The sequence below is a fragment of the Cervus canadensis genome, chromosome 4 (genome assembly GCF_019320065.1).
Source record: "Cervus canadensis isolate Bull #8, Minnesota chromosome 4, ASM1932006v1, whole genome shotgun sequence".
In the NCBI taxonomy this organism is placed as follows: Eukaryota; Metazoa; Chordata; class Mammalia; order Artiodactyla; family Cervidae; genus Cervus; species Cervus canadensis.
The window spans coordinates 48099740-48123363 of NC_057389.1; the positions used below are offsets into that span (position 1 = coordinate 48099740).

Genomic DNA, 23624 nt, shown 5'->3' on the forward strand with positions numbered 1-23624 from the left:
AGCATGAGTTGAAATTGCACTTTGTGGAAGGGTGTAAAATGGTGATGTCTTTATGTGTCTCCCCACCTACAAATTGGTTTTCACCTTTTCTGCATATCTGCAGGAGTGGAGGGGATGAGTTGAGAAAATAAGACCCTTTCTGAGAGTCTTTGTTTTAAATTATGAAATAAATTTTAGGCTGATGAGTAAAATACTCGTATGTTATAGTTCACCCAAATAACTTACCATGTAACTTATGTTGGTAGTTTTCTTTTGTAAAAGCAAGTTCATATGATAAATATGGAATACTATTAATACAGTCTGTGAATGTATATTAAAAAGTGAAAGCCCTGTTACGAGTTTTTTAAGAATTAAAATGTGCAGTATGTTTCATTTTTAACTGTCCACCAAAAATGAAATAGCATAAAAGTACTTTGTAAAAATTAAATTTGTTTCTATCAGTATAATCAATAAAAATAAATGTTATACACATTGTATCCTATCTTCCGAATATGAGAAATTTCTCAAAACCATAAGGTTGTGGGAAGAGATTGCCTCTGTAACTCATCACCCTTCACATTCAGATTTACTCAAGGGGAAGCGACTTGGGAGTTTTTGTTTTTGTTTTTTTGTTTTTTGTTTTGTAATTTAACAATGTGTATTAAAATATTAATTGAATAATTATGGGGGAGGGAGTTTTTGTTTTAATAGCTTGCATTTCTACATTCCTAATGGCAAAATCCTTTTGGTGACTAATATATATAGCCTTAAAAAAATTTATATACATCTTTGAGAATCTTTGCTAAGAAACCGAACATGGAAAAAATTGATATCCACAGATGTACTTATTAGTATAATAGAGGAAAACTGGAATCCTCCAAATGTCCAATTATAGGGAACAGGTTAATTAGGATATCTTCACTAGGTCAAATAATATCCAGCCATGAACTTCTAAATAGTTTATGGGGAGGTTGGAAATAATATAGAAGAATGTTTTAATGGATTTCTTTTGATGGAAAAGAGAATATGTATATGGACAATATGATAACAGTTATAGAAAAAAATATATAAACCTAGTTTATTCATAGGATGAAGCATTGGATTGATCTGTATCATAATTTTGATTGCTCTGTATGATTGATTGCACTCTTAGTGGTTTTACTTCTCTGTTAATATAGGTCTGTACTGCTATTTTTAAAAGTAATTTCAGAATGGGGAAAGAGTACCCATTCATTGTCCTGTTCTGGCAAAGAACATTACAGGCCTCATTTTAGTTATTCTTTGTTGCCATCCAGTTACTGGACGTTGGTAAACTAATAGGTTAAGAAGTCTGGTATCTAAATTATTTAAGAACCTGATACTGTAAGAAAAGGATATGCATTTCCTTTACCAATACTAAAAGATACTATACATAGTAAGGTGGTCTGGATGATGAAATTTTGTTAAATTCGTGTGGATAACAAGTCATATAATTGTTTTTTAGTTCTCAGATCTTCCAGCAAAGAAGTAAGATACCTAAAATGTGTTTCTTGCTTGTGTTTAAAAACATTAAATTTTCTTAGAATTGAGTTTTTTGTTGTTTTTTTAATGTTATGTTTTAACTCTTGAACTTGTAGGGATTTCCTGCAGAATTTGCCATGTACTTAAACTATTGTCGTGGGCTGCGCTTTGAGGAAGCCCCGGATTACATGTACCTGAGGCAGCTATTCCGCATTCTTTTCAGGTCAGTTTTTAAGACTATAAACTGGTGAGGGAAATTAGTTCAATCCACCCAACATACCTCTTCTGACAAGTTGCAGATAAAAGCGGATCTAACCAATATGAATGAAATGTTAAGGAACTGTGAGGCTGACATTTTTTTATTTCCAAATGTCCTTGAAGTGTTATAGTTTCAGATGGAGAAACCATTGAATCTTGCTCAAAGTAGAATGTAAGTATTAGATATAAGTAACTGTTGGTGGAACTGGGGACTCTCCAACTTGGTAGAAAATCCTGTTTAATACCAAAATGAATAACAATTAAAAATCCGACAAAGTTTATGATACTGTAGAGGTAGGCCCAAACTCTAGGGTCCCTAGGTAAACAACCCATAATTGGTCTTAAACAAAAGGGAAAAATAAAGTACATGTGACTCAAAAATCTTGGTTGGAAGAGAAGAATTAGGGATAATCCTCTAATCCTACAAAAGTCTTGCATAGACAAAGTCAGCATAGACGTCTGTCTCTCAAACTTTAACAGTTCCGTGTCTACTCTGATTTGTCTTCAGGGGGTACTGTCTGTTATGAATATTCACCCAGATAACTGATAGCTTGACTCAGTATTTTTGTTGTTCATGCTGCCCTGCTTCTTTTTTTTGGCTGCACAGAGCAGCTTTTGGGATCTTAGTTCCCCAACCAGGGATAGAACCACCACCCTTGGCAGTGAAAGCAGGGAACCCTAATCACTGGACCATTGGGGAATTCTCTCATGCTGCCCTTCATTCCCACTCCCCTGCTCCTTTCAAAAAAGTTTAAAGGCAGCTTCTTTTTGAAAAGGGAGGGGATTTAATTATTCTTGAATACAGCAGACCAAAGTGGTGACATTTCCCTCCAATCATAATATGTAAAAAGTGGAATTAATTAATCAAAAAGGAAGGCAACTATAGGGAAAGAAATCTTACAGGAGCTACCACAAAGAAAAGAAATGCCATCACTGTTTGAAAGTTCAGTAGAGCATTTAAATTGGACCTTGTTGTTAACGGATTAACATAAAATTTTATATTTTCTAGGACCCTGAATCACCAATATGACTACACATTTGATTGGACAATGTTAAAGCAGAAAGCAGCACAGCAGGCAGCCTCTTCAAGTGGGCAGGGTCAGCAGGCCCAAACCCCCACAGGCAAGCAAACTGACAAAACCAAGAGTAACATGAAAGGTTAGTAGCCAAGAACCAAGTGACGTTACAGGGAAAAAAAATTGAACACAAAATTGGGTAATTCATCCATTTCTAACAGTGTTAGATCGAGGAGGTGGTTTTAAAATACATAAAAATTTGGCTCTTTGTTGTTAAAAAAAGACGTCCTTGGAAAATTTGACTACTAACTTTAAACCCAAATGTCCTTGTTCATATATATATGTATATGTATTTGTATATACATATATGTGTGTATATTATATCATTTCTCTTGGGATTTTGGGTCATTTTTTAACAATTGCATCTTTTTTACTCATTCATTAACCCTTTCCAAAATAAGCATTCGGTGTTGGGAATATGGTATAATCAATCAATCCAAAATCCTAGACCTAACACTTGTTGATTTTTAATAATGAATCTGGTTAGCCATGGTATTTTGACTTTTCAACTAACAGTGTTAAGAATTTTCTGCATGTTAATGCTTTAGCATTTAAAATGGAACATTGAGAACATGATCTAATTTCAAGGGGGGAGTCTGGCATTGCCCCCGGAGTGTCTGTCTTCTCAGTTGCAGAGCACCTCATTTATCTCTTAAATGCTCAAATAACTGAAAAGCTCGACACATCCTTTCTCATCACAAAAATAAATCTGTCTCTTTTTTTTTTTAAGTTGCTATTTACCAACATGTGTTCTTAAAAGGATTTTTTTCCTTAGGGCTTCAGTTTTTTTAAATTGTACAAATATTCAGGATCTAAAGGGGGTCTACTGTAGAACTGAATTCTGCAGTTAACGCCTTGCAAATTGGAAAAAAAGGAAAACTGGGGCGAATGCCACTTGGCTTCTAGTCTATTTCCCTTCTCTCTCTCTGGCATTCTTAGTACATTCTACTAAGGAGTAGAACTGTTAGGACACAGTACCATTTCTTATCACTGTTGCCACACAGTTCAATTCCTGTGTTATTTGTCTGTCTTTCTTTTCCCCTTTCTGGGGCTTAACTCCTGATACCTGCCTACTTCCTAAAAGTGTAGTCGGTGGGTAAGGTTTGTTTGGGGGTTTTTTTGTTGTTGTTGTTTCTAATAATGTAATTTCTGAATGACTGCTCTAGTCTGAACTTGATCTTCTTTGGTCCTTGTTATTAGTGTTGCATTTTAAAAGTTTTGTAATATAAAAATAGGTTCTAATCTGAGGATACTGTTCAAGTAGTATAGTTAACTGATGTCATCCTCATCCCAGCAGCTCATCTATTAGAATGAAGTTGAGGTAGTTCACTTCCATGTTTCTGTATTTGGGAAGGATCCAGAGTTGAAAGTTTAATGTAGTGGGAGTTCTTAGAGATGGCAAACACTGATGCTTGTCCAGTGCTCTGCCTCTGCATCATAGTTGGGATTTAATTGTCCCTTTCTAATCATAGTGTCTGGCTCAGACAGTAAAGCATCTGCCTGCAATGCGGGAGACCTGGGTTCAATCCCTGGGTTGGGAAGATCCCCTGGAGAAGGAAATGGCAACCCACTCCAGTATTCTTGCCTGGAAAATCCCATAGACAGAGGAACCTCGTAGGCTACAGTCCATGGGGTTGCAAAGAGTCGGACACAACTGAGCGACTTCACTTAAATCATAGTGTCAACAAAATTCTCAATGAGGTAGGAAGCTAGCTAGTATTGCTAAGAAGTGGTTCTGCCATTTAGGTAAGACCACAAAGACTCTAAACTGAGGACCTGACACCTACAGTGTATTTGCTTTTTTTACAAAATGAAACAAATTTTTGCCTAAAGCTAGCTGGGATAATAGGATCATCACAAGTTGCAGTTTCTAGAACTAAAATTAGATTGAAATCTTATCTGACCTAGAACATCTTCCTTCAGGCATTCAGCAGCCTTCAGAAAGAATAACCTTATTTTGAGCTAGTTTGGTTGTTAGTTTACTGTGTCTCTTACTCAATAAACAAGCAGAATTTTTGTCCTGCCTTATCCAGGTCTAAAAGATGAAAAGTTGGATCCGCTGAGTTAATATGTTTCCTTCGAAAAAAATTGTAATTAAACTGAAGTTTAATCCCTATTTTGTATTGTAGCCATTTTTCATAAAAGCAACTTAAAATCTTGTAAAAATTTCATAGCGTTATTAGACACTGAGGTTATACAAATATCACACAAACATGGATGATTCATAAAACATACCACATTATCACCACAGACTACTCAGAACAAAATTCTTTAACTTGTTTTATTTGGGATATAAAACTTAGTGCCCTAACCAGATCTTCCACAAACCCACCCATATATAAAGCCGTGAAAGCTTGAAAGTGGCATGAAAAGGAGAATCTATTCCCCCTAACTAACCTCTAAACACAACTCCATTATCTGGGTCATCCAGTAAGAAATCTCCTGTGAAGCCTGGAGTTTCTAAGTAATAAAGGTGTTTGAAGGCATCTCTTCTCTTAGGATCCCCTACTGTAAGTTTTTAGGTAAATCTCTGTATTGCAAGCACATGCATTCCGGGGTAGGGGGGATCCCCCAAATAGTAGCTTTTACTAATATGTTTTATATAATAATATTGGGGAAATCCATGTCTAACATTTCTTCCATCAAAAGCTATAAGTTGTTCTGGCAGTTGACTAAGAATGTGCAAAGACTTCAAAGTCTGACTTAGCTAAGATGGACTTCCTATGTGTAATAGACTTCTGTTTACTTTTGTAAAAAGATCTTTTGAAATACTCCATTTCAAAGGCCATCAAAAGACTAAGAAACAAGGCATCTCCTGTAAAGCTGGCTGTGATCACTACTGTTTTTAAGTGCTCAGGTGCCACAAGATTACAGTTACTGTTTTTATACAGATTAAAGAGGAAAAGAAAAGATTTACATCTGGTACACTTCCAAATGCATTTCCACTCCCTTTTATTCAACTGTATTGATTATAGGGAAGGTACTTTTCAGGACATTTAAGACATAGTAAAGGAAAGAGAAATATTTTTAGGACATTCAGAATTCACCTAAGTTCACTGTTTCTTTAGTATAGGGCAGAGATGGGGAAAATTGCAGAAGGTAGCAAAGCCAAAGGGGGATCCTCTCAGAATTCTATTACTCTCATCATCTTAACCCATCTGTTTACTGTTCCACTAGCTACTAAGCATAACTGTATCATAATGTAAATGGATGTCAAATTGTTGGCATTTAATAGATTAGAAATACTTTTTCCATCACATTATGCTACATGTCCATGATCTTCCTTGAATTACCTTCCAGTATTTACTGGGCTTCTCTTACCATTTATGTCCAGTTTAACTTTTTCTGGCTTCACCAATTGCTGCCAGGAACGTGGCTGGTCATTCAGCAGCATAAACCAGATGACAGGGGAAGACCTTGAAATATCTGGAGAGACTGCTTTGCTCTGAATACTCTCAATCCAGAGGAGTGGCAGGGAGCTGCATCTGTTTCAGCTGCTGCTGAAATTTTTATCAGATGTTTTTTCACTGCGGACAATAAAGCTGGAGAAAAGAGAACCAAATAACCCAACAGGAAATGAAGATGATTGCTTAAGAGTTGATTTGACATGATCTAAAGCCCACATCTCTAAGGCTTGCTGGACCTATCAAACTTTTCAACTTGTCAGATTGGAAACAACGGAAGACCTGGAACAACAGTCAGAAGACCTAGAAGAGCACAGTGCTGCTGACTCCGTGGTGTATAATGCAGACCATCTACCAATTGGGGAAGGAATCAGTTGTAACAGGTATTTTAAAATTCACGTCCTTCAAAATCTGTAGCAGAATTAATTGCGTAAAAGAAAAGACAAGAAATCAGATCATCAGTCTTTTTAAAATGCAGTGTGAGGATGGTGTGTACCGGCTATATTAAGTTGTCATCTATTTTGTTTGTAGTGATAAAAATGTTTCCCTTATCTTTCCCAACTGAATACATTTTAGGTTCTGTGGAAAAGGAAGAATTATTGTAGCTCTTCTTTCTTTGATGTTTTGTTTTTTGTTTTTCTTTAACTTTTTTTTTTTTTCTTTAACTTTTATATTGTCAGTCTGATTCAGAATTCTCCAAGCTTGATTCTGATTGTGCACAAACAAAAAAACTGCACAAGCGTGTTATAGGAAAAGGGAAAAAGTTCATTAATATAAATGGCATTCATAGTGAATATAAATATTATAGTCAATATTTTTGTCAAAAGTAATGTCTTATTAAGGAATTCTGAATTTTAAAAGCTCATCACAAACTTCCTAGCCTTACTCTTAGATATCTCTTTGAACTAGTTTGTGGTTCTGTTGAAAAACAAAGTCAAGTTCATATGAAGTTAATTTACAAATAGGATCAAATATATACTTTTTAAGATATCGGACTGAGGGATAGAATCTCCTGGTTAATTGTATACAAATGAGCATTTTTTCTTCTTTTGCAGATTTGTTAAATCTTAAATGTAGCTATTAACTCCTGAATTTGTCACATTAGTCCTCCAGCCTTGTTTTAACTTTTCCCTCCTCCTCTTTTGTTTTAGGAACAAATGGATTCATTCCTTATTTTAACTGTTGTAATGAAGATGGGTTTTGGACTTTGGGAAGCCAGGAGACACCACCTGAACTACAAGACAAACCAAGGACTAATGCACACTGGGGAAAAGAATACTTGAAGACTGAATATTGAATACCTGCTGAATGCTCCTATTGAGATTTTTCCTAAACAAACATCTGTGACATTTTAGGACAATTCACCGGAGAAACATTGATCTCTGGGTGGAACATCCTACCATTGTCCTGTCTGAAGAGTTTAATCTGGATTTGACTCCTCTCTTCTACCAGGAATATTATTAGGCCAGCCTTTAACCAGTCCCTAAACAATTGTAATCATTAATTAACCCAGCAGTTCTTCAAATATAAGATTAAAAAGATGAACAGATATAATTCTTATCCTTATTAAAGACAAAAGAGTTTTCTAATATGTTGACTGATGATGTAACTTACGTTTTCTTTTTAGTTTGTTAGTGGTTTTTATTTTAAAGCTGTTTGGATATTCAGCATAGTACAGGTTTGCCCTCTACCTGAAAGTAGGGTGTTCTTGAAACTTTTCCAAAGCTATGTGGCATAAAGCGAAAATACAAGTTACCTTAGGATACATGTTGCTGATACACTGAGGTAATGCTTAGATGCTAGCAGACACAGTTCAGAGCTGTGGCAACTTCAGGGCTGAGAGCAGTTCCCAGGGAAAGAACTTGGTGGTGCCATTCTTACTACTCCAGTTGCATACTGCCTCTAGGTCTGCTGTGAAACGCTGAACACTGTTTTTGATTTTGCCTTTGTTTTTGTAAAAGCAAAAAATCTTTTAATTTTTTCTGGTTAGTTAAAATAGGTACTAATGTAGGTCTTTCCTATGTGAAGTGTCATACAGTGAGCTTTTGAGAAGTTAGGTGGATACGTAATTAAATTATGCACTGTAATGTAATCGTGTAAGAAGCTGTGATAAATGAAGACCCAGCAATCGTAGTGGTTGTGAAAACATTTTTATTGTATTTTTCAATAATTGCAAGACTTGAAACCAGACACTCATCAGGATAAGGATCATTGCTATTTAGCTAACCCATAGTTACAATCTGCTTCAAAATATTCTGTATTTTAACATTGAAACTAAGTTAAAACTGACGGTCAGAATTTTTTAAATTCAAGTTTGATCTGACAGCCTTTTTGTGGTGATACTGCTAATCCTGATTAAGATGCATCAGCAAGGTGGTATTTGTTGTGATAAACTACATTTTCAGAAAGTTTTTTCTTTCATTTTTAGCATTTGCTTTGTGAACTTAGTACTAGGATGGGTAGCAAAGGCCTCTATTTCACACCTACTTTGTTGTTAGGCATTATGCAGAGACGGAGAAGTACTCACATCTTTCCCTTCGGAGCTTGTCACAATCTAGTTTTTATGTGAATAAAGATGACTTTCTGCCCTTAAATGAAAAAGCAAAGACATACATGCAGGAAAAGTAAATTACAGAACTGTTTCATTTATCGCACAAAACCTGTCAGAGATGGTCCTAAAAATGTTGAAGTACCAAAAAGCAGCTTATTTTTGGCAAAACATAACTTGTGCTGAGGAAGTGAGTGAGTCAATGGAGTAAGCTAGAATTATATATATATACACATATATATATATGTATATATATATGTATTGGCTTTAAGAGGAGAGATTGGACCAAGAGGGCATTGATGCCTCTAGGTGAGAGAAGATGCTGATGGGATATTCCTGATGTTGAGAGACAGTATGTTCCTTTTAGCTACACATAAAGCTTATAGGCATTAGAGATAGACATAGTTCCTCTCATTGTCTTCAGCTGTAGGTAGAACATGGCAATTATATACCTGAAGCCTCCTCCTATTCAAACCTGCCTTTATGTAGTAGCCCTAAGGTCTAATTTGTGAAAGAGGAGGGGTGTATTTACAGAGTGAGGAGGCTTGAAGAAAAGCCAGAAGGCCTCATTCATTTACACATAAAATCAGTGGTAAAAACTAGTGTTTTTAATGTAACTGATAAAGAATTTTTAAAGGTCTATGGTTCCTGTATAAAAATCATATACTTATTGCCAGATTTGTGTTCAGTGAAATAAGTCAGATAATTGTGCTTTTAATACATTTGTTAGTAAAGCCTTTTGTCCTTCATTCATATCAGAAATAATGTATGGAAAAGTTCTTGCTCATAGTGTGATTAAAACTATATTTTCTAGTTGATAAAGCAATCTTTTTTTTTTTTTTTACTTGACAAACACATATAACGTATTCTAGGTACTAGAAATACAGAAGTAAAGTGAATAGGCTTATTGGAATTAACACTAATTCTCCATCCTGAGAATTGTATGCTGGACTGGAAGGCTTTGTATACCACTCCTGCCTAGAGGCATCCAGAACAGAAGTTTCCTGTTTTCTTAATTTTAAACAGTTGGCCTGACCTGGTGGTTTTCAAATAGATGAGAATAGCATGAGTTATCATTCTAAAGTAGTTATTTCCCTAATTTGGGTATGGTTAAGAAAATTTACCTAACTTGGATTTTAACCTGTTTTTCTGTTTTGATTTTTTTTTTTTTTGATAGGTTTCTAAGCATGAATCAAGGAACAGAAGAAGCAGAGCAGATGATCGGAGCAGCATTTGTTTCTCCCCAAATCTAGAAATTTTAGTTCATATGTACACTAGCCAGTGGTTGTGGACAACCATTTACTTGGTGTAAAGAACTTAATTTCAGTATAAACTGGCTCTGGGCAGCATTGGTGATGGATGCTGTGTCCTGAGTTGTAGCCGCTGTAATTGTGAATATTAACTGAGATAGTGAAACATGGTGTCAGTTTTCTATTGCATTTTTTCAAGTGGAAAAGTTCACTAAATGGTTGACACACACAAATTGGTGGAGAAATTGTGCATATGCCAATTTTTTGTTAAAATCTTTTATTTTGAACTATACTGCTTTGAGATCTCATTTCAGAAGAACGGCATGAACAGTCTTCAGCCACAGTTGTGATGGTTGTAAATGCTCACAATTGTGCATTCTTAGGGTTTATCCATCCCTGGGGTTTGCAAGTTGTTCACTTAAAACATTCTTAAAATGGTTGGCTTCTTGTTTGCAAGCCAGCTGATAACGGTAGCAACCAAAGATTCCAGTGTTTGAGCATATGAAAGACTCTGCCTGCTTACCTGTGCTAGAAATAACAGCATCTAAGTGAAGACTTTAAGAAAAACTTAGTGACTACTAGATTATCCTTAGGACTCTGCATTAACTCTATAATGTTCTTGGTATTAAAAAAAAAAAAAACGCATATTTGTCACAGAAATTTAGTTAACATCTTACAACTGAACATGTATGTATGTTGCTTAGATAAATGTAATCACTGTAAACATCTATATGATCTGGGATTTTGTTTTTATTTTGAAATGGGAGCTTTTTTGTTTACAAATTCATTAAAAACTATAAACTGTTTCTGTAAGGAAATGAGATTTTTTAAAAAACAAAAAAATGCCTTGCTGACTCACTATGAAATCAAAATCTCCCCAATTTTTTAATAGACTACTTCCAACTATTTGTTACGTAATATTCCTTTGCAAATCATTTTAGATTTACTGTCATACTTTCTCAAGTTTTTTATTTAAAAAATTTTTTTGCCCTGAAGTGGAAAGGCATTCTTTCATTTTTCTTTTTTTTTTTTTTAATGACTTGCAGACACAATACCTAGTGCTGCAGCAGCTGCCAGGACTTGGTATTGTAACTTCTGCAGCTTCATACTAACAGCTGGACTGATTTTGAATAAGAATGAAAGCGTTAAAGGGTTTATCTATAAAATGAAGCTATTCTCTAAATTCCTGGTTGATTGGGCAGATTGACTCCTAATCTTGGAGAGCATCATACCATGAGAGATTCTTGTAATTGCTGATCCTCCCCAGCCCCCACCCATTTCTATAAATTATCTGCAGTTTATCTCTCAGTCTTACTGTGGCTCTTTTTCTGACCCAAGAGGAAGAAAAGCTTTCTATGACTCATTCTTTAGTGTAGAGTGAAAGTCGCTCAGTTGTGTTCAGCTCTTTGCAACCCCATGAACACAATCCATGGAATTCTCCAGGCCTGAATACTGGAGTGGGTAGCCTTTCCCTTCTCCAGGGGATCTTCTCAACCCAGAGATTGAACCCAGGTTTCCCAAATTGCAGGCGGCTTCTTTACCAGCTGAGCCACAAGGGAAGTTAGTGTAATTTATTCATTTATAGCATGTCAGAATAAATTTTAAAACTTTTGTCTGAAAATGCTGCCAGGCGCCTATTGTGTAAATGTAGGTATTTTGTAAAAGATAACCTTGAAATTGTAAATTGACACGTGTTTGGTCCGATTGTGTCAGGTTTGTTTCCTTTTTTTTTTTTTCAAATTTGAAAACTACATTAGCAATAATTAATTCAGTGATTACCACATTCTGCCATTAAAGGATATATTAGTACCATCATACTGCAGAAATCTTAATGAATATGAACTTTGGGGTAGGCAGCTTCTTTGTTTTCTTTTTATCCACCCATGTTGGTTAAGGTATTTGTTTCTTGACTAATAAACCCTTTGATACTTTTAGCCAGAAATCAGTCTCATAAAGCTATTTTTGAGTATAGTTTGTGTAAAATAAAAATGTTTAGCTTTGGTAATAACTTCCAAGCTGAACTCCCTCTAGCAAGATATTTTTCAGTGCTTTTATTTACTATGCACTTAGACTATGCACTTTTTCTGAAATATTTTTGTAACACTTAACTTTTTTGTATTTTTGCCATTTGAAAAGGTTGTGGTGTAGTTGGTCTGTAATTAAGTTGCAGATTTAAAACTGCTGTTAGCTTTGTAAATCAAAATATAGGTGTTTTTGTCCTGGTATATTGTCGTTCCATCTGCAGCTGGAGTTGGAATCCCATTGATCTTCTAGCTACCATTCATTTTCTTCACAGTTCACGAAAGAAGAATGTGAAATTCAGTGAATGCTGTTACTAATCCTGTCGGGAGATGAATCTCATTTCACCAAAATTAAATTATGTTTTTCCACTAAAATGATGATACAAGTTGAAGACACATCACTCTGAAATTGGAAGACCTCACCACTTAAGGCTCCACAGTGGCTTACTCAGCTGAACTCTAGGTTACTACTCTTTACTTTGTTCACCCATTGGGGGGTGCAGTTTTTTTAAATGTTGGGAGATGGCCATTCTAACTACTGTTGAATGTCTGTTTTGGGAAGGTATAACAAGAAAATAAAAAAATATATATGAAGGGAGAGACTGGTTATCTCCTCCCATATGATTGTGCTCATGCTCCTATGGCCTACAAGTGGAATTTTGGAGGGTTGCTTTTACTGTTATTTTCCATCAACAAGAGATTTCCTATTTCTACTAGTCCTTGCAATGTTTTGAGCAAACTATACTTTATAAACTTAATTCCATTGTAATAAAAATACCAACCAAAAGGATTTTAGAAGCCAAGCCATTGAGCTAGTTTTCTCTAACATTTGCTGAGATACCAAGATTACATTCTTGCAACTTGACTAGAATGAACCTTGGAAAGGGGCGTCCTAGACGTTTTCAGCTTAGCTCTTAAAAACTCATTGGTAGTGTGGGAGATAGTTGACTTTTTCTGAGCCAAACTGAAACTTAGCAGTCTTTCAGATTTTCTCTTTGTCACTTTTTAGACAGCGATAACTGTGACCAGTGATTTTATGTATCTGAGATGTGCTGTTCCCTTTGAAGTGAGACTATAATCACATTATGGTTGCTCACAACATATAGTTGCTCACAGCATTTTAGGGATTCTCTCAAAGAAAAAGAGATAATTTCCACTCTTCTCTGGAGTATATTTATTGACTTAGTGAACCTCTCATCTTTTGAAACTGCTTAAGACAGTAATGAGTTAGGTGTAACATGACCTGAATCTGCTATGCATTTTGTAGTCAGTCATCAAAAGGTATATTGTTTAGTGCTTTGTATTCTGACCTGTTAGGCCACTTTTGAGGATGTGCAGATGCACAGTGGAAATGTTGAGCAATATCAGAGCTGTTAGAGAAATCAGCTGTCTTAAGACATGTTTTAAGTTGGTCAAATTCATTGTGTCTTGCTTGATTGAGGCTGTGGACTCACGGTGTTTGGAGTTCTACAATGAGAACAAAAGTAGGTGGTTCAGTTTCAGATCCCAGTTCTTCAACATGGTGACTGATCTCTTGGAGGAAGTGGAAAGAAGTCATTCTGTTTTAAGATGAAATTTAGCAGCTTATGAATTGCTTCAAATTTGCCTTTAGCAAAATTTAGGTTTTTTAAATCTACATTTCTTAGATGCCATTAAAAATATTAGCACAGGTTGCTTTAATTTTGTACTCAGAAATTAAGATAAAAACTTTACTTTTCATTGATGAAAGAAAATATTTATCTACTAAATAATACAGTCACTGTTCAGACTTAACAAGCCAGAGCTTATTTAATGCTAGGTCATCTTAATGAGCTGAATCAAGGCTTTACCCTGTGTTAATGGTCCTTTAGTTGAAGAGGTACTTTTAAGCATTTTAATTTTGTAATTTATCTTGATACTATTCAAAGCAGAATTATAACAGTAGTACAGTGATCCCCTTATGCTCTTGACACAGCTTCAACAATTGTTAACATTTTGTCCCATTTACACTTCTGTTTGTACATTTGCTCTTTTAACATATACTTAACTATTTGAAAATAGGTTACAGAGTCATGATCCTTTACACCTAAGTGTAGCATTCCTAAGAAATTAGACATGTTTAATATTGACCCAACTTTCTAGGCCAGTCTATTCAGTTTCATCAGTTACTCTAATGTTGCATAACTTTTTTTCCCCAAGTCCTGTCATGGATCCAACAAAAGGATCATTTATCTGCTTTGGTTTGTGTGTGTAACACTCTTTAATTGGGAACAGTTCCTCACCCTTTATCTTTTGTGTGTTTAGTATTTGTGTGTATCTATGTAATGTTTCCTTTACTTCCCAGCTATGTTCACTGAGGGCCTAGAAGACATGATACTGCGGTCACAGTGAGCACATGTAAGACCTCAATCTTGATTTCTAAATACTAAAAGAAAGCATGGCTGCTTGGAGAAATGTCTGACTTCAGGGCTAGAGCAGAGAAAGTACAAAATGAACCTGGAACTTTCTATTGTGCCAGAGAAGAAATCTCAAAAAGTGTTGGGTATGGGTTGGAAGGACACAAGAGTCACTTGAAGGGTTCTTACTGGCCAGATCTATCACTTACTTTGTCAAAATAATGATAGCACGTTAACTTCCTGAAAAAGAACACATGATTTCCATATTGATATAAAAAATGAGAAGGGGGCGTACAAAGCTAATAAAAAAGATGAATGATGCATTAGAGAAGTCATTTAGCTAAAAGCAAGTACAAGTTTGATGAGTAAACAAAGGTGCAGAATTGAACTTATATAAAACTTTATGATTTTCAAAATTATGTGCAGCATGTCAGTTTTCTTAACAGTGTGTGGAAAAGTTATTGTTGGTCCCATTGGGTAACTGAGGACAGTGGGACTACCTTAGGCAAGACAGCTGAGTAAGTTTTGCAGAGCAAGGACCTAAACCTCATAATCTTTAGTTTTTCATCCTGTTGAACCCTGGTGTTCCTTAAAATCTAATATAGCACTTCGTCACCATTTTAAACCGTGAGATTGGTAATGTTATTTGGTGCTATATGCCAATCACTTTTCTAAGCGCTTCACCTGGGTATGCCTGATTGTCACAGCTTCCCCTAAGGTAAGTCCTGTCTCCATTTTACTTCCAAAGATAATGAAAGTAAAGGTTTGGAGGGGGTATTTACTTTACTCTTGGCTTCATAAGTGAGAGCTAACTATACCCCTTATAATTTATGGTCTCTGTGTCTTAAATGAGTATCAAACAGGATGGTAGTGTAGGAGGAGTTAAAATCCAAAATGATACGATAGGTTTTCATAAGTCACCCACTTAACTGTTTGGGCTATTAGTCGAGTCTGTGTTTAGGACCAAATATTCATACTTGTTATCTTTAGTCTCATGAAGATCAGTTGATGTATGTGAAGCCCAAAAAGATGTACAGATGTGCTCAAGTTCCCACAACCAAGACTAGAACCAAGGTATGACAGTATAGTTCACATTAAAGATAAAATGATCTAGCCGCACTTGATATTAAGCCAGAGCAATTCTTAATATTGATAGATCACATTTTTCAGCCTTTACCTAGTTATCACCAAGTACTCCGTCTGTGTGTGTATAGGAAAAGAAAATCTCATCCTGTTTTGCTACTAACAGTCTTAGTAAAAATTGAAATTTTTAAAAAGTCAGTTTAAAATTATTTATTGAGGTGGTTAATATTGGATGAATTTAAGATATGTTATCCACATCTAAGTAGGATACATGAATAAAGTCTGCATTCTGCTGAATAAGAAATTTGATCAGGTTATTTTTGCCTGTGGTAAATATTTCATTTACAATTTTGGAGCATTTCCATATCATCAGGTTTATAGAGGTATGTAATTCTAATGTATTAGTATATTCACTGACAGGATTTTCTCACTGTCTAGTACCATAGTACATGCGTAGTCTGATTATTTATGGAGTAGAATATATTAGGTAGAAAAATGTGGCCCTTTCTCACTATTACCATATTAAGTCTGTGTTAATAATGCAGGGATGTGAAATAGTTTGAATAACCATTGGAAACAATTTCGTCAGGCAGACATCCATTGGTTCTCTGCCAGTGCACAGTGACACAAATCTTGGTGATGAAGTGCTACGTTAGATTTTTAGGATTGGAAGAAAAGTGGGAGGTGGGTATTTTTAGAAACTGCTCTCAACAGTTGCTAAGTAAATATTTTTTCATTAATTGCAAAACTGGTTTGCACTATGCTAACATGTGATTCCATTAAAAGTATAATGTTTTAGTCTAGATTTAGACAGTAAAAAGGAATAAATTAGTCTCTAGTGTGTGTGACCACCAAAAAACATGGTTAATACAATTTTTAATATTCTTGACTATACTTGCCCTTTGCAAAATGGTAAAGAAAGTGTTACTGCTTTATCTTGAATTTTATACGATGGTGTAATTTTTTAAGCTTGTGTACAAAAGTTCAAGTTTTGTACAAACAGTAGGGGTTAATTATACTTGAAAATAGATTAGTGTTTAAGGAATATTTAATGGGTTTCTTAAGTGCCAGGCACTGTGCCACACCCTGGGGATTCAGGGATTGACAGTTCACATGAGACTGCAATATGGGATGTTAACCAAGATGGATTGAGTACTAGTGGGACAGGTGGCCGTCAGAGAAGGTAAATCCCTGAATTGGATCTTGAAGGATGAAGCAAATACCTGAGGGAAATGGTAAGTCATGTAATTTTTTTATAAACAAAAATTTGAAATTACACGGAAGTTTAGGGAGGAGAACTTCCATGCAGCCATGTCCATATCCAGACAGTTAAAACAAGCCTTTGCATGACCATCAAGGAGATCTGAGAATAATAAGAAAAATGACCTTAAGTGGTAGAGGCAGAGGAAGGGCTAAGTTGTGAGAAAGTCCAAGCAGCAACATGTAAGGAAATGCATTGGGCCATGTGGGTGGTCAATAGGATGGTTTCAGAGCAGTCCCAACAGTAGTTTCTAATTCCCTTGTGCCAAGTCCAGCCCACTGCAGTGTTCTGTGCACAAAGCTAACTGTGCTTAAGTAACAGCATCATGAATTAGTGGTCATGAGGACTCCAAGTTCTGTTGTATATTAAAGCAAGTCTTTGTAGGATTTTAAGGTTGTTAATCTGTTCCTATAAGATAAATACATTGTAATGTCTTAAAATGCCACTTGTCTAGTTTCTATCTTTAAAATGTGCTATGTCTTTAACAACATGAGGAAGGAAAATGCCATAATTCTGTACATAGTCAGCCAGGAGAATATTAAGTCTAGTGGATATTTTCCTGCTTGTGACATTTGGGGGTACCCAGCTCTGCTTTTTTTGTCTCTATATAGTATACATGGAGTGATAGCAGGCTAAGATGGATAAATAAGAAAATAGCAGTGCATGGAAAGTTAACAATAAGATCATTGAATCTTGAAGCCCTCTGATCTTCCTTTGAATAATACCCTGTACCCTGTGACCCTGTTCAAGGTCACAGAGCTTATTAGTGGCAGAGCTAGGAAAGAATCCAGCTGCGGCCTTTTGTCACTGAACCACCACTCTGAGTGCAGGGCAGTGATTCTCCTAAATAGAGTTCCAGAACTAGCAGCAGTAGCTGGAAACCTGGCTAGCGATGTGACTCTTCATGCCCTGCTCCATACTTAACGGAACTCGGGATGGAGCCCAGCTCTCTGTCTTTAGGAAGACCCTCATGTATCCTCATGCTTAGTATAAGCATGAATGACACTACTTCATAGGTAAAAGATTTGCCACAGATGATGGAAAGTTGGAGCATTCTCTTGGCTCACAAAAACTGCATCTCTTCACCACTCCACATTTGGTGACATGGTGACTGAAAAACTTGGTAAATTAGAAAGCTTACCCACCATTTCCAGTCCATTTATCAGCATTCCACTGGTTCCACATAACAAAGTTTAAAGTTTCTTTGTCCTCAGATCTTGAGTTAAAATTGGTGACTTTTTTAGTGACTGAAGAAGTAGAATCTGTTTACGTTGGAAACTTAGGGAAGAAGTTTGATTTATACATCGTAACAGGACTTCACTCTCTATCTGAAACAATTATCCACAAATCCTTCAAAGCACTCCAGGAGTGCATGTGTGCATGTGCGCACACATATACACACATTGGCGCTCACGTATTTTGAATAGCTTTTAAGGCCAGCAGTGCCCCAAGCTAGAGATATTTGGACTCAACTTTTGATCTGAATGTGACGAGGTTGAGCACAGAACTTGGGTGAAACACAAGTATAAAGAATAATCAATTACTGAAGAAAAGTGGGGAGCAGTCACAAAGGACATCCAGAAAGTCATCAGGATCATATGGAGGGGTCAAGAAGGAAGCTGCATTGTTTACTAGTCAAGGTACTTGGTGCAGGTACAGGTGCTTGCTGCAGAAGACAAGCTGTGGAGTAATGACTTTATGCAAAGATAAATTCTCTGAGGAGAGGAGCCTTCATCCTCACAGGGTGACGCAGCAGGGGCCGGGTGCTGGAGGCGCACCAGCCCAGCGGTGAACTGCCTCAGCAGGATTGTCACTTTTTCCCCCACAGACCATTGACCAGGACAGGTCAGGCTCAGTCTATTTGCAGAGGAGACATACAAACTCTGGGGCACAGGTTGTTTGCAAGTTCTGTGATGGAGAAAGCTGGGTGTGTCACCAGACTCTGGCCTCTGTACTCTCAGGTATCCAGGCTAGATCTTCCAGGAAGCCAGAGCTGGAGCCAATAACTTCTGATGGCTTCTCTGGCATGGGTTGCTCGCCTCTCTTCAGGGCTTGTCACATAGGGGAACAAGCCATGAAGTCACTGTTGCTAGGAAATACATAAACACAGCAAGAAATAAACTTGCTGAGGGTTTAGCATTGCAACTTTCCCATAAATGACCAACGGCTGTTTGCCCTTGGTGGGAGATATATCCATGTTGGCATAGGAATAAGGAGGAAAAGAGTTTGAATGCATCTACTCTCCTAGAAAAGGAGTTTCTTGTAGAGCAGAAGCCATAACTTTTTTTCCTCCCTTGTATTCCTAGTTTGGGCTTCCCAGGTGGCTCTGGTAAAGCTGCCTGCCAATGCAAGAGCCACAGGAGAAGATCCCAGGGTCAAAAAGATCCCCTGGAGGAGGAAATGGCAACCCACTCCAGTATTTTTGCTGGGATAATGCCATGGACCAAGGAACTTGGTAGCTACAGTCCATTGGGTTGCAAAGAGTTGGACACCAATGAGTGACTGAGCACCTATGCACGAATTCCTAGTTAGTAAAAGATGATAGTTGGTAAAACCGCTGTTGAATATTAATGAAAACTAGGATAGTATTAGCTTTCTTTCAACAGTAGAATGCTCTTGATTCATTGAATTTGTGGTCATTTAAAACCTGCATTATCTCTTTTTCCAAGATATGTTGCCAGGCCACATCTATTTTGGACCTATGCAAAAAAAAAAAAAAAAATCCTGTCTGCTGATGATTTTAGATTCAAAGACTAGATGACTCCACCATTAATCAATACTACTCCCAGAAGAGATCAGGAAAAACTCACCGGATTAATAGAATTAAAATCTCCCTAACTGTAAAAGGAATTTAACCAGTACTTGATCTGGGGCATATGTGTGTGTTATGTTGTGTTTAACTGGCTTTTTTTTTTTTTAAGTGTATTTTCAAATGGTTCTTCAGGCCTACTTAAATCTGACAACTTTAGTTCTTTTTTTTCCTCCAAACTGTGCTGACACTTCAAGTTGACGTGAAAACCGAAGTGCTTTCTTATGTTTGCCTAATGCTTAAGAACCTGCTATTCCTCTACCCCTTCTTTCCGAAAGACCGTGAAAGATGACTTGAAAACTTACTTAGATATGTTTAATATTGGGCTTCAGAGCCCACACTCAAGGTGGCTTGTTACTTTGGTAATATTGTGTACCTAATGATTTGCCACATATAGTGTGTGATAAACTCACCTGTGGCTTTTGTGTAACCTGAAGTTCAAGATTCATGCATTGCAATGACTTAAGTGTCAAGATTGATTAACCATGTCTACAAATGAACCTACTATTTTGCCTCCTTAAACCTGTTCTTTCAATTGTTTAAAAAAATATTTATTTGGCTGTGCCAGGTTAGTTGTTGCATGTGGATTCTTTAGTTGCGACACGTGGCGTCTAGTTTCCTGACCAAGGAATTGAACCTGCCCCCCGCCCCCAACTCCAGCCCCACCCCCACATTGGGAGCTCGGAGTCTTAGCCACTGGACCACCAGGGAAGTCCCTAATTCTCCCTTGAATGGAAACTCCCAAACAGCCCTGGGAGCCATCTTGACTCATCTCTCAAGTCCATCTCCTCGCTTTCCTCATTGGTTCTGCCTAAATTTGGCCTGTATCATCTCTCCTCTGAACTCAGATTAGCATCTAATACAGTCTCCTTACCTGAAATATAACTTCTCCAGTCCACTTTCCATTCAATTCTTGAGTGTGCCACCCCTTTCCCCCCTTACTTTCAGGATAATGACCAAACTCCATAATGTGTCACCTGCTCATCAAGCTATTCAGCCTCATCTCTTGGTTTATATCCCCAGCCCCAGTCTCCATCCCAACACCCTACACTCACTTGCAGTTTCCAGCATTCACTGTGCTTTCATATACTTCTCTGTGCTAAAAAGACTTTCCACTTTCTTCTCCAATATGTCCATTTGTTCGGTTCAAACAGCTCTAGGAAGCAGTGGCATTTAGTGAGGAACTGGGGCCCACACTCTTAACTGAGCAGCTCTGCTCGCTATTGGTCCTTTGAATAAAAACACCTGGACAAATGCCAGTCAGAAATTTTACATCATTTGTTTTTCTCTTTGAACTATTTCCATTCCTTTTTCCCAACAGGATTTCATCATACAAACAATTCATTTTCATGCCTTACTGTCTTTTAATGATTGCCATGTTATATTTCTTTGAAATGAAAATATGCATTTAATTTCAATTTTATTTTCTTGTGACCATAAACCTTGAAGTGTTATTTCTTCTGGTAGAGTTGCCATTACAGTTATTACACCTAATTGATCAAAGTCACCAAAATGGATTTTGATAACAATTTGAATATGGAGAGTTAAATTTTATTTATTGAGAAGGATTAAAAAAAAATTTTTTTTAATGTTTATTAGAAGTCTTCACAAAATTATATGTAACTGGAAGAGGTTTTGTTATTGTGGTGTTACTGAATTCTTTGCAATCTTTCCAAGATACATGCGTAAATCACTTAGAGATCTTTTACTGAAAAGCAGCAAACAACTCAGAACTTTCTTCAATGTTGTACCATGGCAACCTCTTTTCTCTAAGGCCATTCCCCTGAAGGAGCTTCTAGAACAAGGAAGAGCAGTTTTACAGTATGCCTACTGGTTGGAGGCCCATGGGGCTTCCCAGGTGGCTCCGTGGATAAAGTGCAGGAGACATCGGAGATTGTGGCTTCTATTCCTGGGTCGGGAAGATCCCCTGGAGGAGGGCATGGCAACCCACTCCAGTATTCTTGCCTGGGGAATCCCATGGACAGAGGAGCCTGGTGGGCTACAGCCCATGAGGTGTCCATGAAGAATTGGACATGACCGAGCAGGCACACAAGCACATAGAGGGCCCTGAGAGTAGAAACTTCCAGGGCAGGGCTCCCCTCAAGGTCTCAGGCTCCTAAGCCCACAAGGGGTCACCAATAGTTTTCTTCTAGCTCTCACTTTACTCCTTTCCCTCTCCAGGTTTGAATCTCTGGATCTGGTACCTGAAACTCTCTTGGTCTGAGTACCTGAATTGTATTCTTCCTCCCACTATTAACAGTTCCTCTTCCTGAGCTGACTCTATGCATGACAAAGATTCAACTGGTATAATTAACAAATCAACTCGGACCTAAAATGATGGTGCTGACAACATCCACAAAAAGATGGCCTCTGCAGGCTGGCCTACCACATTCACTTCCCAGGCTCAAAATGAGGTGCTTTTTAAAAGACAAGTTTGCTGAAAGCGTTCAGTGTCAGCTTTGTGAGCCATTTACAATCAGCTCTTATACAATGTAGGAAACTAGCAGGCTCTACTCAATTCACTAAACCACTCTAGAAAATTGTGTGGTGCTGGCCCCAACTTGCCTCCGTTAGCGTTTTAGTTCAGGGCATTAGCTTTGGTTTTGAATCTGAGCCTACTTGGATTCGTGCCTCTTTCTGACCACATTCATTATCTCAGGTTCCACCAGGGCCCTCCTTTTGGCTCACTCCCAGTTCTAATAAAGATGGAGTCACAACATCAAAGCTGTGTACATTGGTGACTTCCTCCAGGTTTGACCTTTGCTGTGAAACAAAAACCAGAATCCTCTGTTGTTGGAAGGTGGCTTGATGCCTCAGAAATAGCACGGAAGCTGGTGGAGACAGAAGATCAAAGTTACACAACTTCACTCTCACCCACAGTTGCCCCTGTTAGCCTTCCTTCACCCCCAACATCTAATTACTGTATCCAAACAATTGGATACAGTTTTTCGCTGTCTTATCCTCCTACCCAGAATCAAGAGAAAGGCAAATGTTTTGCTATATTTTGCTACAACAGTGCCAAGCACACAGTCAACTGTTGAAGAATGTCAGCAGCCATTAGTATCCAAGAGGAAGATGTTCCCCAGAATGTGAGGCCCAGCACTGTTCTCATGGTCTCAGGGAACATGGACTATGTGGATTTTGATGGGAGCTCCAACTGGTGGGCAGGCCTAGAGGGTTCAAACACTATCTTCATAAGCCCATCATCAAGGCTAGGGGGCACAGGCTGCTTTCCCAGGTGGGACCAACCCAGCTGGTTTCCACAGCTCTTGGGGCGGGTGCGCGTGAGTCACAGTAGCTGCATGTCTGGGCAGCACTTAGCCTACCTGTCTGGTGAAGGAAATGCTGAGGACACCTGGGAGAGCCCATCCCGCCCCAGGGTGGCTACCCAGAAAAGCCTGCATTCCCAGTCCCGAGGCAGATGATAGAAAATGGTCCGGTGGAGCAAGGGAAAGAGGACATGCTGGACAATCACGGCCCACACCAGGGTGTCTGAGGAGGCCCGGGCCCCACCCTCAGACAATGGTGGTCCATTCAGAGCAGAGACCCATCTGTAGATAGGGGCCGGGAAAAGCAGTGTGAATGGTCATCTCAGCACTGAAATCTCAGGAGGTTTGAGTGTGGCTTCCAGCTACACCGCCTACTAACTGTGTGTGTGTGACTTTAGGCAAATCGCTCAACCTCTCAACTCTGAAGAAAGGGCTGGTACCTGTCCCCTGGGCTTTTGGTGAGAATTCAATGACATTTTGTAAAACTCACTTCAATATAAAGGTCTCTGCAGATGTCTGCTGAAGCTGAAGCTCCAATACTTTGACCACCGAATGTGAAAAGCGAACTTGTTGGAAAAGACCCTGATGCTGGGAAAGATTGAGGGCCAAAGGAGAAGGAGGCAGTCGAGGCTGAGATAGTTAGCTAGCATCACCGACGCAAAGCACATGAATTTGAGCAAAATCCTGGAGACAGCAAAGGACAGAGGAGCCTGGCGTACTGTAGTCCATGGGATCTCAGAGTCAGACACAACTTAGCATCTGAGCAACAACAACAAGCAGAGGCCTAGTGG

At 37.8% G+C, this 23624-nt stretch overlaps 1 protein-coding gene across 10 annotated transcripts in view; it reads left to right on the top strand.

Moving 5' to 3' along the window:
• CSNK1A1 (casein kinase 1 alpha 1) overlaps positions 1–12634 on the top strand; it is a 47403-nt gene extending 34769 nt beyond the window's left edge. For 2 of the 10 annotated variants that reach the window (XR_006268975.1, XR_006268977.1), the window contains 4 exons: positions 1596–1702; positions 2747–2895; positions 4847–6600; positions 7369–9618. Coding sequence is in view for 6 of the 10 variants with exons in the window: in XM_043465007.1 (XP_043320942.1) it covers positions 1596–1702; positions 2747–2895; positions 4847–4881 (291 nt within the window). In the remaining 4 variants the exon portion in view is untranslated. Of the gene's footprint in view, positions 1–1595; positions 1703–2746; positions 2901–4846; positions 6602–7368; positions 9619–9942 lie in introns of those variants that run through there. The other 8 variants (XR_006268976.1, XR_006268978.1, XM_043465008.1 and 5 more) reach the window with 5 other exon arrangements.
• The last annotated feature ends 10990 nt before the right edge of the window (positions 12635–23624 follow it).